The sequence below is a fragment of the Capsicum annuum genome, chromosome 7, assembly GCF_002878395.1.
Source record: "Capsicum annuum cultivar UCD-10X-F1 chromosome 7, UCD10Xv1.1, whole genome shotgun sequence".
Taxonomy (NCBI): Eukaryota; Viridiplantae; Streptophyta; class Magnoliopsida; order Solanales; family Solanaceae; genus Capsicum; species Capsicum annuum.
This window is the reverse complement of record NC_061117.1, coordinates 4,132,413-4,149,186: the sequence shown is the minus strand read 5'-3', so window position 1 is coordinate 4,149,186 and position 16,774 is coordinate 4,132,413. Positions and strand designations below refer to the sequence as shown.

General features: G+C 30.2%; 1 protein-coding gene and 1 long non-coding RNA gene across 4 annotated transcripts; both read left to right on the top strand.

Annotated features, from left to right (window-relative positions):
* Positions 1–202: 202 nt before the first annotated feature.
* Positions 203–4,171, top strand: LOC107877026. Of its 2 annotated transcripts, none has more exons than XR_001676111.2 (3): positions 203–275; positions 677–801; positions 3,880–4,171. It is a non-coding gene; the product is annotated as an uncharacterized LOC107877026 (long non-coding RNA). The 2 variants fall into 2 exon arrangements; XR_001676112.2 differs by having other exon boundaries at positions 224–312.
* An 8,990-nt stretch (positions 4,172–13,161) lies between these two features.
* On the top strand, positions 13,162–15,842 carry LOC107877025 (defensin-like protein AX2). 2 transcript variants are annotated; one of them, XR_001676108.2, is made up of 3 exons: positions 13,162–13,288; positions 14,501–15,513; positions 15,586–15,842. XR_001676108.2 is itself a non-coding variant. In XM_047415129.1 (2 exons), the coding sequence occupies exons 1-2, from the start codon at positions 13,213–13,215 to the stop codon at positions 14,674–14,676; spliced, it is 252 nt and encodes an 83-aa protein (XP_047271085.1). In that variant the 5' UTR covers positions 13,176–13,212; the 3' UTR covers positions 14,677–14,688. The 2 variants fall into 2 exon arrangements, 1 of the variants encoding a protein (XP_047271085.1); XM_047415129.1 differs by lacking the exon at positions 15,586–15,842 and having other exon boundaries at positions 13,176–13,288; positions 14,501–14,688.
* Positions 15,843–16,774: the final 932 nt, after the last annotated feature.

The following is a 16,774-nucleotide window of genomic DNA, read 5'->3' as shown; positions in this document are numbered from 1 at the left end:
TATTTTATTTTTCATTTTTTATTTTTATCCACCTCACCATGCCACCTCAACACCTTATCCCTCATCTCTCATTTTCCATTAGATACATGCAAAAGTACACGCCTTACTCACTTTGCCACACGCCACACACCCATGTTTCCACGTGTCATACTCAATCTTACATAAGCCACACATACTCTCCCTCTGACCACACATACCCTCACCCCTTGTGAGTAAGCTAGTTGGCAAAATCCCATTTTGGCTCTAAATAGCCATATCTATTTTAGGAAAGAATGGTGAAGAAATAATACTACTCTTTACACTTTCCATTTTGTATGTTTTACTTTTGGTTGGTTAGATAATTTTATATTATTGATAAATTTAAAAATTAGTTCATCATTGTTTTGGGAGATCCAAGAAAAATATTGTTTACAATCATTCTTCTCCTCCCTGTAAATATCATCATATTGTGTTATTAATTTTTTATCACATATATGAAAAATTAAACTAGCTACTACTACAATATCAAAAGTTTTATTAATGGATAAATCTAGAATTTTCTATTTTACTCTCATCAAACAGTAAGTAAATGTTATTTTCCAATTTATTGCATTGCTACTATTTTTTTTGTTCCATTTTATGTGACATCACCTTTTTAAAGCTTTTAACTTTTTGTATGTTTACTTCTCATATGCAGATATGGAAAGAGTTGAAGGTGATCTTTGTAAAAGATGGAGTGGAAAATTTAAAGGACAATGTATAATTCCCTATTGAAATATGATGAATACTCGAATTGATTTTTGCTTAAACAAATATCAAAAGGTCTCTTCTTTCTTCTCTTATGCTATTTATTTATTTATTTATTTATTTATTTATTTATTTATTTATTTATTTATACCCCTTTCATCTTGATATACTATGTTATCCATCATTTCTAAATTTATTCATAAAATATATTTATATTATCTTGGAGAAAGTTGTCCTAACAATTGATGGTTGAAACTATGGTCAGACATAAAATATCGAAAATCAAATTATTGAATCGAATTTAAAAATTTGAGAATTGATATTCAGTATTTGGTATGGTATTTGGAAGTAAAATTTAAACATTTCGATATTCAGATTGGGTTTGATACAAGATATTAATACCGAATTATTATATATGTGTGTGTATTTATATATGTATATAATACGATATATCTAACTAATTCCATAGATAATAATAGTAGTCATCCCAAAGAATCTCTTGAACCTTAGTAATATATTCGTAAAAAGTACAAAAAAAGAATACTAAATAGGATTTCTATTAAATATACTCTTTGAAGTTTAAACGTAGTTTGTACATCTCCAATTTTAATATGGTATTATCAAATACCGTACCAAACCGAAGTTTAATTTATCGATTACCGACTTATCGAACCGATTTTTACAAGTATGGTAAGTGGTATCTACTCTCAAATACAGATTACCAAATTACTGAATTCGAACTTTGAAAATACCAAACGCCCACCCCTAAGTTGAAACTCATTCAAATTTATTGTAACTTAAAACATAACGTGAACTTGAGAATTTGGATTGTATTTTGCTCTTAAAAAAATTAAAAAATTGCTTTTTTTTTCCTTATGCTATCTCTCTCTATATACTATCTTAAAAATATGAACTTCGAAATTTTAAAATAGAATTACTAAAATGCCCTAAACCTAGATACCTTACTTTTTTTTGGTAAATAAATACCTTACTTACTTTCAATGTTTTGTACATATTTTTCTGAAAAAGGAGCACTTTTTTTTTTTTTTTGTAAATAAATACCTTACTTACTTTCAATGCTTTGTACATATTTTTCTGAAAAAAGGAGCACTTTTTTTTTTGGTAAATAAATACCTTACTTACTTTCAATGCTTTGTACATATTTTTTTTGAAAAAGGAGCACTTTTTTTTTTGGTAAATAAATACCTTACTTGCTTTCAATGCTTTGTACATATTTTTCTGAAAAAGGAACACTTTTTTTTTGGTAAATATTTACCTTACTTTCAATGCTTTGTACATATTTTTCTGAAAAAGGAGCACAGCTACATTCAATTATTTTGCATCATTTTGTATATTAACCTCTTCAAACAGATGCTAATTATTGACTAAATGACATTTAAGTGAATCAAAAAGGATAAAAAGAACAGTTCAAAAATTTTACCTCTTGGTGGATTAGATGCTTGTTAATCTAATCAGACAAAAACCAAAAAGAAAGATTTGATAAATTTAAAAATTAGTTCATCATTGTTTTGGGAGATCCCAAGAAAAATATTTGTTTTCAATCATTCTTCTCTTCACTATAAATATGATCATATTGTGTTATTAAGTTTTTTTATCACATATATGAACAATTAAACTATACTACAGTATCAAAAATTTAGACTATGGATAAATCTAGAATTTTTTATTTTACACTTGTCCTAGTACTTTTTAGCTTCTCCCTTCTCTCATCAAACAGTAAGTAAATGTTATTTTTCCTATTTCTCCAATTTATTGCATTGCTACTATTTAATTCGTCTCATTTTATATGACACCATTATTTCTTTAATCAATTTTCCTGATTAAATTAAATCTAGGGCATATATATATATATATGATATTAGAACAAAACGCATAACTTATGTTGGGTCACCCATGTTATGTCATTTCATGCTCCTAAATATTTAATTTTGATTGAGCATTGGGGATAAAAGATAAGAGTAACTGCATCGAATTGGTTGAGTAGGTGATTTTCCGACTCCAAATGAAGAATTATAGTTTTTTTTTTTTTTTTGTTTTTTTAATTCACAATTGAAATAGTTGCATATGATTAAATTTTAAGCAAGACTTCCTAAAGGATTAGAATGACAAACCAATTTCTTGTGACGGAATGTCTCAAATTACAAGTAAATTTATCGTTTCTATCATAAGATATATCAAGATTCTCAAATCACACTCAAATTTAGCTCTTTAATCATGGATATTACCAAGATTTCAATGGGTAGAAAAATTTATACATAAATCTATTTTTTCTCTACGTACATTAGCTTTGAAATTAGTTTTGGAACCTGTTAAAATAAAGACAAAAATAAAAGTAAGTGACTTGAAAATCTCATAACACAACGATGAGTATAAAAAGCCTCAACAATTAAAAAAAATACAAATAGTTAACATGTCTTAAAAATTCTTAGCTACAAAATAAAGGAAGACGGAAAGAATAAATAAAACAATGAACGCGAGAATAACTTGAATCAAAATAAGAAGAAATCTAAAAGTAGAATTATAGGTACAAACTACTTGTATATTTTTTTAGTTGAGCTCATTGCATGAGACTTACCTAATGTGATTTACCTCTTCAGCATGGTTTGCGGGCTATTACATTAAAGGATAGTTTACCTTGTGTTCCCTTGTGAACAATTTTTTTTTTAAAAAATAAAAAATAAAAAGGACAGAGTATTATTTCCTCTGTCCCATTTTATGTGTTGTCATTTAATTGAACACAGAGTTTACGAAATAAATGATGACTTTGTAAACTTTATAACGTTGTTGCTCCTCAAGTCATTTTAATGTTTATGTTTTAGTTGTTTTTTTTATTAACTGAGACCCATTAAAGATAAAATGAGGATGATGTCATTAAAGTTGTCAAATAAAAAAAATAGCGACACATAAAATGAAACGGAGAAAATATTAGTTAAGATCTCCTTATATCTCAATTTTTTTTTCAAGATCTCCTTCAGAGGTTCATGCAAACCTCATTCGACAGATACTGTTTATACATAACTAAAATTATTTCTTATAGTTGTATAATAAATGCTGAACTCTTTTGACTTCTTTGTGTATTTACTTTTTCATATACAAATTTTTTTATTTTTTTTTTGATAAATTCATATGCAGATATTGGAAGAGTGGAAGGTGGTCTTTGTAAAAGATGGAGTGGAAAATTTAAAGGGCAATGTATAATTCCCTATGATTGTGATGAAACATGTAGATTAAAAGAAGGTGCTATTGAAGGTGAATGTGATTGGATTGGAATGAAAAAAGGATTTGTTTGCATGTGTATATTTGGTGGTTGCTAATTAGTATAATAGTGATATATATATATATATATATATATATATATATATATATATATATATATATATATATATATATATTTCTACCTTGAACTATACGCAAAAAAGTTGAGACACACCCGAACTTTAGGAGGGTCCTAGTACCCCCTAGACTAATTAAGTCGTATTTTTGACAATTTTAGTGTCTACGAGGCACACACGTGTGCCTATGTGGACCCTTCAGGGTGTTGTGCCACGTATATGCCACATAGACACTAAAATTGTCAAAAATATAATTTTAATTAGTTCATAGAGTAATTGGTCCCTCCTAAAATTTGAGTGTATCTCAACCTTTTCGCATATAGTTTAAGGAGTAAATAAAGCATTCTCTATATATGTATATACCACACAATAATGATGTAATAAAAACTTGATGATAAATAAGTGAATAAAAGTGAATAAAGAGAGCTTGCCTTATTCTTCTTCTTAGAGTAATGTTGTTATTGTAGTGATTAGTGAATGATTGATGTTGCATAATATAAATATACTTCTTTAACTTATCATATTATTTACATAAATTTTTATTTTTATACAGTAATTAGAGAAAATGATCAAAAGCCCCCCAACCTTCACCACAAATTTCAACTACACACTCAACCTTTAAAGGTGACCTATTACCCCCTGAATTATTTTAAAGTAGAATTATTATCCCCTGAACTATTTTAAAGTGGAATTATTACCCCCAAAAACTGTCAACCAGTCATTTGGAATGTGGTGTAATGCACGCGCTGTCACGCCATTTTTTTTTTACTCTAAAACAATTAATTATTTAACTTTATTATTTTCTTTTTTCTTCCCCATTTTTCATTTTGCTCCATTTTCTTATTCAACCAATTTCATCTTCTTGGGTCAAATATAGAATTATTGGGAAAAAAATGGCGGATTAATGAAGTTCTGGAATGGTGGGTTAATGAAGTTCTTGAATGGCGTTTTAATGTTCTTGAACTCAATTTCATCTCTTTTTGCTCAAGATTGCCATTAATGGCGAATTCTTCCCCATTGTGAAAATTCAAAGCTTTGAGCTCGCCATTAATGGTGGATCTTGAGTAAAAATAGAGAAGATCGAAAAATGGGTTGAAAATTATATGTGGGTTATGTTGGAAATTATATATGGCATTGCGGAAATCCGAAGCTTTGAGCTCACCATTAATGGCGATCTTGAGCAAAAAGAGAGGAAATCGAAGTTGTTGAATTTTTTCAAGTTTTTTGAATCAGAGTTCCCCAACTTCTTCGTTCAAGAATTCATTAATCGGAGAAATCTTATTGTTTCCTTAGTTCAAGTGTTTCTTGGTTTCGATTTCGGAGCAAAAAGAATTTCTTGGTTTCAGAGAAATCCATTAATGAGGAAGATGAGGAACTCCATTAATGAGTTCTTGAATTTTTGTTTTGAAAAAGAGAAGAAGAAGACATGACCAGGCAATTAAAATTATTAAGAAAAAGTAATAATTAAAATATTTATTATATTATTAAAAATAATGATGTGGCAATCAGAAAATAAAGAATTTAAAGAGAAATGGGGTCAACTAACGCGCCCATGGGCAAGTGTAGTCACATCCAGTGACAGGTCAGCAACTGGGGAGGGGGGAGGGAGGTAATAAATTCGGTAAAAATAAGTTTAGAGGGGTAATAGGTCACTTTTAAAGGTTGAGTGTGTAGTTGGAATTTTGACTAAAGGTTGGGGGGGGGGGGGGTAATATACCATTTTCTCAAGTAATTACAAAAATTTCAACTAATTATGTATCTTCAACGGATGTATTGAGAAGTTAATTATGTATTTTGACAGACCTTAAATTGAAAAAGAAATATTGGAAGATAATTATGTATCTTTATTAAAATATATATATATATTCGTTGGATGTATTATGTATCCCGGCAGATCCAAACTCAAAAAAAAATGTATCGGGAGCTAACATGTATCTTTCGTTGGATATATCAAAAGCTAATTATGTATCTCGACAAATTCAAAATGAAATTTTCAGTAATTATGTAAAATATCGGAATTTTTTGTAATTAAGCTTCAAAATGTCAGAATTTATGTTGTTTGTCCAATTTTAAAAGGAAGCAACTATTGCACTCACTTTTGCTTTGGTAATTTTCAATATATATTATTAAATATATTAAACTTGTCCTTATAAAAATGTTGAGTTGAGATTCTCTTTTAATCTTTTGTGAAGCATAAGGTTTAGAACTATTAGCATATGCTAATAATTGACTAAGTGACATTTAAGTGAATCTAAAAGGACCAAAAAATTCAAATTCTACCCCTTGGTGGGTTAGATATTTGTTAATCTAATTAGACAAAAACCAAAATTAAAAAATTGGATGCATTATCATTGTTTAGGGAAATTCCAAGAAAAATATTGTTATCATCATTATTTTCTTCCCTATAAATATGATCGTATTTTGCTATAAAGTTTTTATCTATAAGAAAAATTAAACTACTACTACAATATCAAAAGTTTTAATTAATGGATAAATCTAGAATTTTCTATTTTGCATTTCTCCTAATACTTTTCAGCTTCTTTCTTCTTTCATCAAATAGTAAGTAAATAATTTCTATTTCTCCAATTAGTTACAATATTGTTACTTTATTGCTAATATTAAGGGTGGCTCAATAATAATGGTGATTTAAAGTTGTGACTAAACATTAATACGAATCTAATATGCTATAAGGAAAAAAAATACTACTTGGTTGTTAAATAATTCGCAGCTAACATGATATTTTTTTTTTTTTATATATATTAATAAAAGCGAAACTCAAAAGAAAAAGTATAAGCAAGGAGAGATATATCTGATCTTACTAATTCTACAGGAGTAAGTGTAAAAATTTTGTAGATATTTTTTTTTTGACACCTATGCGACTAAACTTAGATTGAAACAGTTATGTTTTGGGTCATGAGTCATTCATGTGGATCCGACTCGACGCAATGTATTTTAAATTGATGATCATATTAAGTAACTTTTGATGAGAATTGGTGGGAACAGTTTTATTAAAACTGAATAACTTCTCTTCAAATAGGGATTCTTTTTCCTAAGGAAAACAAATGTGAATACAGAGAAAGAAAAAGTTACTCTTCTCTTTTTCTTCTATAATAACACCTATAAAAAAAATATTTAGTTTGTGATCAAAATTTTATTTCCAAGAGATTCAAAGTAGGACTTGGGGCATATTTGTTTTGATGGTGAATTCAACAATTTCTCTACAGAGAAAGGCATACAAGTCATTATTCTCGCTCCGTTATTTCATCAATGGTATCAGAGCTAGGTTTTAGGGCTAAAAATTGTTCTTGAATTTGCTTCCGCTACAATATGTTCAATTTTTTTTTCCAGACAGGTTTTAGGGGATGTTGGATTTTGGGTCACAGGTCGTCCATGTGGACCTGACCTAACCTAATGTGTTTTAAATTGAGGATCAAATTATGTAATTTCTGATGAGAAGTTAAGCCTATTTTCTATGAGAACAGTTTTATTAAAACTGAATAACTTATCTTCAAATATAGGGTTTCTCTCCCTCAGAAAAACAGACGTGAAAACAGAGAAAGAAAAAGTTTCTCTTCTCCTCTTCTTCTTCCATAAATAACACCTAGAAAAAAAGGACATTTAATTTGTGGTCGAAACTTTGTTTTCAAAAGATTTAAACGTGTAATTAAGGCATATTCCTTTTGGCGGCGAGTTCAACAATTCCACTGCAGGGAAAGGTACACAATTCGTTATTCTCGCTCGATTATATTATCAATGGTATCAGAGCCAAGTTTTAGGGCTGAAAATTGTTCTTTAATTTGCTTTCGCTACAATATGTTTAATTTTTTTTCTAGCCAAATTTTAGGGGATGTTAGATTTTGGGTCACGGGTCGTCCATGAGGACTCGACCCGACCTAATGTGTTTTAAATTGAGGAACAAATTATGTAACTTCTTATGAGAAGTTAAGCCTATTTTCTGTTAGAATAGTTTTATTAAAATTGAATAACCTATCTTCAAATATAAGATTTTTCTTCCTACAGAAAAACAGACGTGAAAACAGAGAAAGAAAAAGTTTCTCTTCTCCTCTTCTTTTTCTTCTTTCATAAATAACACTTATAAACAAAAGACATTTAATTTATGGTCGAAACTTTATTTCCAAGAGATTCAAAGTAGGACTTGAGGCATATTCATTTTGGTGGCGAGTTCAACCATTTTGCTGCATAAAAAGATACACAATTCATTATTCTCGCTCCGCTATTTCATCAGAAACTCTAAGCGTCTACATACCTTGATGAAGAAGATCCAGCCATAACGTGGTTCTGAAAAAATTATTTTTTTTTGCGTGTGTGTTCTAACTTTTGCCTAGATCTCTCTCAACCTAGCAATTTCTTTTTGAAAATTATACACAGTTTATACTCTTGCGGATCAATTTTTTCTTTTTGTAATTCATCTATAAATAAAATTGACAATTTGTTTATGTAGATATTGGAAGAGTTGAAGGTGATCTTTGTAAAAGATGGAGTGGAAAATTTAAAGGGCAATGTATAATTCCCTATGATTGTGATGAAACATGTAGATTACAAGAAGGTGCTATTCAAGGTGAATGTGATTGGACTGGATTAAAAAAAGGATATGCTTGCATGTGTATATATGGTTGCTAATTAATATAATTGTGGTATTTAGTATCCAATAACTGTTCATGTATAATAATAAAAATTGATAATAAGTGAAATTATATATAAGCTCGTAAACATATTTACATAAATTTCCACCCTTATAAAAGTAATTTCACAAATTCCAACTACTTATACATCTTCATTGGATGTATCGGGAGCTAATTATGTATCTCGGCAGATCTAAAATTGAAAAAGATGTATCGAGAGCTAATTATGTATCTTTACAAAGAAAAAATGTATCTTCTTTGGAAGTGTTATGTATTTCGACAGACCCAAAATCGAAAAAAATGTATCGAGAGCTAATTATGTATCTTTACAAAGGAAAAAAGGTATCTTCGATGGATGTATAAGGAGCTAATTATGTATCTCGACGGATCTAAAATCGAGATTTCAGTAATTATGCAAAATGTCAAAAAAATTTTATAATTAAACTCCAAACTGTCGGGATTTATATTGTTTGTCGCCCATTATTAAAACATATAGCCACAATTATGGGGTGTGAATTGTATAGCATTATTTTTTAAAGACAAAATTAAAATTGACCATGTAATATGTATACTAGATGGTCATTTCAATCCTAAAGTTTCAAGCTTCATAACAATGACTATTTTTAGACAATTGAAAATTAATCATGTGTAATGTATGTACTATATGGTCATATTTTTATGCAAGAATTGTAATAAAAAATAAAATAAAATAAAATGTCTCACATAAAATATGATACAGAGAGTATCAAAATTTCAAGGATGTATTTAGCTAGCTAAGTCAAATCTTTTTATAACATCGTCATTTTTTATGTGAATATTTTTAACTGCTACTACAAAATGCTATATAGAGATCATATATATATATATATATATATATATAACATGTTATTATAACTTATGATTATTATAGAAAGATAAAGATTGTAAATTAGATTAGAGGAATCAATAATCTATTACTATGACACATAAAAGTACAAATATAACAAGGATGAAAACAACATATAAAATTATTTGTTTTCTATGTTTTTTCTTGGTGATTTTGAGGATAACAAGAACATTATTGCTTCTTGAATTATTTTTGTAAGTATAAATATTAACTTTGGATTTATTAAAAATTCACCTTTGTCCCTATATTATAAATATCCAAAATTCTTGTACAACTCTTTGCTATTTGATAGAAAAAAAATTGAATATGGCTAAATTTCAAATGTGTTTCTCAAGTTTTGTGGTGTTACTTTTTACCATACTCCTCATTGCTTCAAATGGTGAGTTATTTTTTTATTTTTATTTTTTTACAAAAATTAAATGAAGATTGTTTGAGGTAACGATCGTTGAAAATCCTCACGAAACAAATGAATTTTTTCTTGTTTTTATAACCTAAAAATATTCTTCTAAGATGTAGAGAATTCACGATCTTTGTCTTATCTTGGTGGAAAACTGTCTTTTTCAACACTCATAATCGTGTACTTATATTTTATAAATAGACTTTCGGAAGAGGATAAGGCGATTACTGACGTGAATTCGGCAGGTTGTCTCCCTTCCGACGAGTTCCCCCGATCCAGTGACACATCAACCGCGCCCCTTCTCTTTCTCCAATCATAAAGCCCCCTGATCTCTTTTACTTGTCTTTCATGCCCCCCTAATAAGTAAAACCTCCCTCTTTCGAATTCAAAAAAAAAAAAAAAAAAAGGGTCGAAACGCCCGTTTGAAGTGGCGAAGGTCTATGCTATAGTAAGGAAAAAAGTAGCTTGAGATTTACGAAGTCACTTAGTCGAACTAGAAAACTCTAAAGAAAGGAAGGCTAGCTAATCGTGAGCTTTTAGCATCCTTTATGGGTGGATCCGATCCGATCAACGATATTATTCAAACAACTCCCTGCTTAAAATTTATACAATCACTTCATTTAAAATTTTAAGTCGTTTTAGATATTATAATACATATTTTTTGTTTATGTTAATTATACAACATGTCTCCTTACATGCGGGCGGACCTTGATTTTTTCTTTTTTTTAATATACGAACCAATGATTTATCAGTAACAAACTCTCTTCCTCTAAAGATATAGAGGCAAAAGTTTGCATATGTACGGATTTACTCTGGTATATCGTTGTCAATATATGGACAGACACATTATTTTTTATAAGATTTCTTTTGATTATCTATTATTGGAAGTGTGATCATTTCATCTAAAAGTTATTTATTTATTTTTGCAGAAGCTTTAGAAAATGAAATATGTGAAGTATTTAGTTCAACATTTGGTGGGCAATGCTATGTATCATCTCATTGTGAGAAAAATTGCAATAATGAAGGATATCCCTCTGGACAATGTGAATGGAGAGGAACTAATTGGGGATTTGCTTGTTTGTGTCAATATTTATGTTAAGTGAATAATTTTTTTTCTCAAAAAAAAAAAGTGTAATTATTTTGTGGTGTAATTAATTACTTGTGTTTTACTCATGATTACAAAAAAATGATATTAATTATTGGAACTATAAGATTGTGTGAAAAATAATATTTTCATCAGAATCGAGTAATTCTGTCAAGTCGCTAAAAGGCTTTGTCTTAACAGTAAGTTATGGTGATCATTAGGATTTCTGATCAAACTCTGAAGATCAGCCTGACATAATGTGACGAAATTCACAAATAGATTAAGGAAGAAGAGAACTCAATCAAATATACGAGAAATCAAATTGAATCTATAATACGATAACTCAATGAAGATAACACAAGCAATTTAGGAATTCACCCTAATCACTCGATCTAAGTGAACAATTGGAATTGAACCCAATCACTACCTTAACGACCTACAGTAACCAAATATTAAATCTATTTAAGAGTACAATTCAATCATCCAAAATCTAAGTATGAAAATCGCTACGACAACTATTTATAGTTACTATCTTTACAAAAACAACCTATTATAAAAATAGTCCAAAAGTGACTATTTTATAAATAACCTACAAGGGCCCGTCTTAATTGCTTAAATGACATCTTGATCGCCCATGACCTGATGTATTTGTTGCTCCATGACTTCCTTCGGGCTCCAAGCTATCCTCCATATGTAGAAACCCCTCCTAAAGTGCCCCAAGCTAACCATGCTCGTATCACAATGTCTGCTTGAAGAACAGTGGTGGAGTCAGGATTTTCACAAGGGAGTTTAGAAATAATATACAAATAAATCGAAAGGGGTTCAACATCTACTATATATATATATATATAAATAATTTTAATCATATATAAATAGCATAATTTTCTATCGAAGAAGGTTCGAATGAACCCCCTCGCCAAAGGGTAGCTTCGCTCCTGTTGAAGACTTATTCCTATATCATGAGTACGACCCAAACTGTTACTCGTTTGGTATAAGAGATAAGTAATAGCTTATCTCGAGATTAATTTTAAGATAGAATTTAACAATCCCATGTGATCTAGTACAGTTAGGCTCCATACTTTGATGTAATTTTTTTTGTGGTTATTTTTAGTTACTACTTGTTAGCTTATAGTTTGTTTTTGTTTTTTTAAATAAGCAGGAACTTTAACCATACTAACAAGTCATAATTGATCATACAAATATGTAACAATATAAATACTTTAGGAACATAATTTTGAGCTCAAATATTCGAATCCAAGGGTCAAGTTGTTATATAAATATTACTATACACGTGTTATTAATTGATAAACGTCGTTCACATTTTTAAAAGACATGATACTAAAAATTCTTAGTTGCGTAATGATCTCTTATTCTTCGATGTGTATTATTATATTTTGTCTCATCTATTTTGTATCTTGTTGTTTTGTTGTCATATTATGCATGCAATTTTGCTATGGAAGTATTTCTTTGGAGTCGAGGGTCTATTGGAAATAATATCTATACCTAACAATGGTAAGGGTAAGATCTTCGTATATTCTACCCCTCCCCAAACTCCACTCGCGGAATTACGTAAAAGCTAAACAAAAAGAATTAAAAAATCATACATAATTTGAATAATTCATCTCTTATTTATTGAAAAATACCTTCTTGCTGGCTCCTAGTAGCTTAGAGGAATCAAAAGATCCATTTCTATGAAACAGAAGAAAAAATACAAATATATAACAAGAACAATGTTTCTTGAGTATATTGTTTTTGGTTGGCTTTCGTTCGGTGTTCGGTACTCGTATTAATATTTGACTAAATGTATATCCGCGCATTATCGGCCTCATTTTTTGGGGGTGGGGGTGGGGTGTGTGTTTCTAATATATTTTTTTTTCAGTCTCAGGGTCACAAATCCGAAACCTCTAATTAAGGGTGACCGAGAAATCCAAACCATCCCACCACAATTCATGTCGCTGTTTCTTGAATATATATAGAGAGATTATTAATTCTAACTTTGAATTAATTAATTAAGAACCCACCAACTTTTGTACTCCCTATAAATATCTGATATTCATGAATTCCACTTGATCATATAACTCTTTATTGCATTTGATATAATTAAGGAGAAATTTCTAATATATATGGCTGGATATAATGTTTGCTTCACTAGGTTTCTGGTGATATTGTTTTGCCTAGTACTCCTCATTTCATCAACTGGTGAGTTAGAAAAAAAGAAGAAGCTATTTTACTTTATTCCCATAATTAATTTAATCCTTATTATGTTTTGCTCTATAAAAGAAAATTGAAGCAACAAATTTCATTGCTAATTTATCATTAAATAATTACTTGTAACTATAGTCAAACTTCTCTATAATGAAAGTGTTTATATGGAAGTTTTATGATTGTTATAGTGTCACAACCCATACTTCTACAGTAACAATGTTTATTTGAAAGTTTTATAGTTGTTATATTGTTACGACTCATATCTCTACAGTAACAGTGTTTATTTAAAAGTTTTATGGTTGTTATAGTATAACCTCCCAAATTAGCTAGGGCCATGATCGACGTTAAGGGGATTGAAATTCAAAGCAAGCCTCATTAGTATTCTATCGAAAATCGACCAGTGTTTTCACTGAGTGCCCTGTCTAGGAGATGGCTTGCATGCACATACTGTGAAACGAATATGTCCCTGTCTGATGGCCCTGCTGTTTTCCCTGAATCCCGCTCTGTGATTTGCACTAAAGTCACCACTGAAAGATACTCCCATCATAGCCTTCTTATGAACATCATAAACTGCCCGCTCCGCACCACCCTTTTCCTCAAGTTTTCTAGCAAAATCAACTGCCTCATAATAGGCTAAAACTTTCATCTGTGGGGCTACTGCATCGCAGAGACGAGCAACCAGCCCATTAACAAATTTCTGAACTCGAACTGTTTTCGTGGACACCAAGTACGAAGCTGCCCGCTCCACATGACCCTTTTTCTCAATTTTCTAGCAAAATCAACTGTCTCATAACAGGCTAAAATTTTCATCTGTGGGGCTACTGCATTGTAGAGACGAGCAACCAGCCCAGCAATAAACCCCTGAATTCGAACTGTTTCTATGGCCACCAAGTAAGGAGTTGTCTGCTCTGCATGACCCTTTTCCTCAATTTTCTAGCAAGATCAACTGTCTCATAATAGGTTAAAACTTTCATATGTGGGACTACTGCATTTTAGAAACGAACAACCAGCCCATTAACAAACCTCTGACCTCGAACTGCTTCTGTAGACACCAATTACGGAGCTGTCCGCTTCGCATGACCCTTATCTTTTCAAATCATATATCACATTTTTTATGTCCAAACGGCTACATACTAATTAATTTTATCTTATTTTATTTATTATTATTATTATTATTATTATTATTTATTTATTTTTATTTTACAGATGTTAATGGTGTGAAGGATGGTATTTGCAAGAAATTTAGTGCAACATTTAGTGGACAATGTTATGAATCTGCTCATTGTGAAGAAACATGTGTGAAGGAGGGATCTCCATCTGGAGAATGTGAATGGAAAGGAATTCATTGGGGATATGTTTGTATGTGTGAATATTTCTGCTAAATATCATGAAATAATAATGTTGGATCAAATAAAATAATTAAATATATGTAATATTAAAAACCTGTTCTTATTATAAAAAGGTGAATAATACTTGGGTTTGTTAATAAATAAAGAAATAATAATAATGGTGTATCTTTTTTGTATATACTATGTAGTTCTACATAAAATGTAGTTTGTTTGTTTGAATTTGAGAAAAGACATAAAGTCTCCCCTAACTTGTCCGATTTTTTTAAAAAGACACCTAGACTATATAGGCGATCTATTACCTCACGAAAATTACCTATACCGTTGTAAATACACCATTTTGATCAAAATTTTGCCTATGCGTGTAGACACGCAAAGGAGGCGCGTGAATGCTTAAAAGTTGACTGAAATAACCAATTATAAGATGGCACGTGTAATTTATTTCTCAATTATTTTAAAAATCCCTTCTTCCCCACTTTAAATACCTGATTCTCTCTTCCTCCATTGATATAGCCGTTGGCTATTTTGAAGAAAAAAATTATCTCTCTTCTCAAACTTTTCTCAACAAAATCAACCTTAAAAGGTAGGATGTTTTCATTTATGTTGTAATTTCTAAACAAGATCAGCCGTAAAAGCTTTAGTTTCGTCTCAATTTTCTTAATTTTTTTGAAATCAAGTTAAATTTTGTGATTAGGTTTTGGGGAAAATAGTTTTATAATGTCAAATGCAATCTTGAATCGTATTTGTAATGACGAGAACAATCCCATGTTGCGTGTAAAAATATGATGCAAATATGGAGACTTACTGTCAATGCAAACGTCATGATCGGAGGATAACTCGTCTAGAAGATTTTGGTCTTGTCTACACTATCGTGTATGTCCTATACATATTTTCTTATTTTTTCTCTTATTTCTGTTCAATTGATTTGTTTATGACCTGTTTTAGGAGAAATCATGTAACTTTTTTAGATGAAGAGACCCAGAAAAGACTGATTTACGATCCAAGACAGTTATTCCAAGATCGGCGAAGAGAATCAAGGAGTTGAAAGAAGCATTGGTATTTTATGAAAGTAATGAAAAATGGGTGGTGAAGGAGGAGAAGAAGATCAAATGTTGTAATTGGAATCTCATCGTCATGATTGTCGTGGTGTTTTTTCTATTTTTGGACAAGCATTACCAAGAGGACGGATGAGAAATGTAGTTGTGTGCAATTGAAATTGTCATAGTCATTCTCTTGTTCTATATTACAAAATAATGTTTGTCTTTTCTCTTGTTGGAATAATAGTTGCTTAAGAAGATGTAATTTTGTTTGTGTAAGACCTATGCAATCTATTTTGTATCAATATAGTGTGATAGTGATAATATTTGTGAGCGTTCAAAACGTATTATATAGTCAATAAAGTAGCAAGAACCACAATGAAAGAAAATGAGGACTTCATTTCAACATAATCATTGTTTCAATTTGAACTACATAGCTTGTTTTGTTTGATACCTAACAAATCATAGCTTAATACTAAAGGTACCTAACAAAACAAACTGCCCAAAACATAGCTTGATTGCAATAAAGTAAGATCAAAATGCTATCACCAACAACAAAATATACAAAAATTAATTGTTTGAGACAACACCAAAAGTCTCCATCAAAATATACACATCATATCAGAAAGATGTCCTACTTCCATGACACACGAGTCTTCCTAGTTGAATTGTTTTTGCCTTGAGTTTTGACAGCAGCTGCAAACCTTGTTTGAATAACCTTTCCAGCCCTCATTCTTTCAAGTTTACTATTGGTAATGGCCGACTTCCCTTTCCGTTTAAATCATTATCTTGGTGTGTAGCCAATATCACCAGTTACAATATCAGACCTCTTTACGACCTTTGCATCTGTGCTAATAACTCTTCTACTTGGCAATCCAGGGTGCACAAACAAAACATAAATTATAAGGCAATAAATATAAGTAAGTGAAGAAAAATTCTATAAACTACTTACATTAAGAGTGGTAAAGCCATCTTCATTTTTGTATATTTCAATCCCTACCATCCTTGGCCTTTTAAAAGGTCGTGCATGTCGTCCATTGTTGTCCTCATGGTCTTGTCTTTGAGGAGACATTTCCCTTCCTATGCCCCTTCCACTG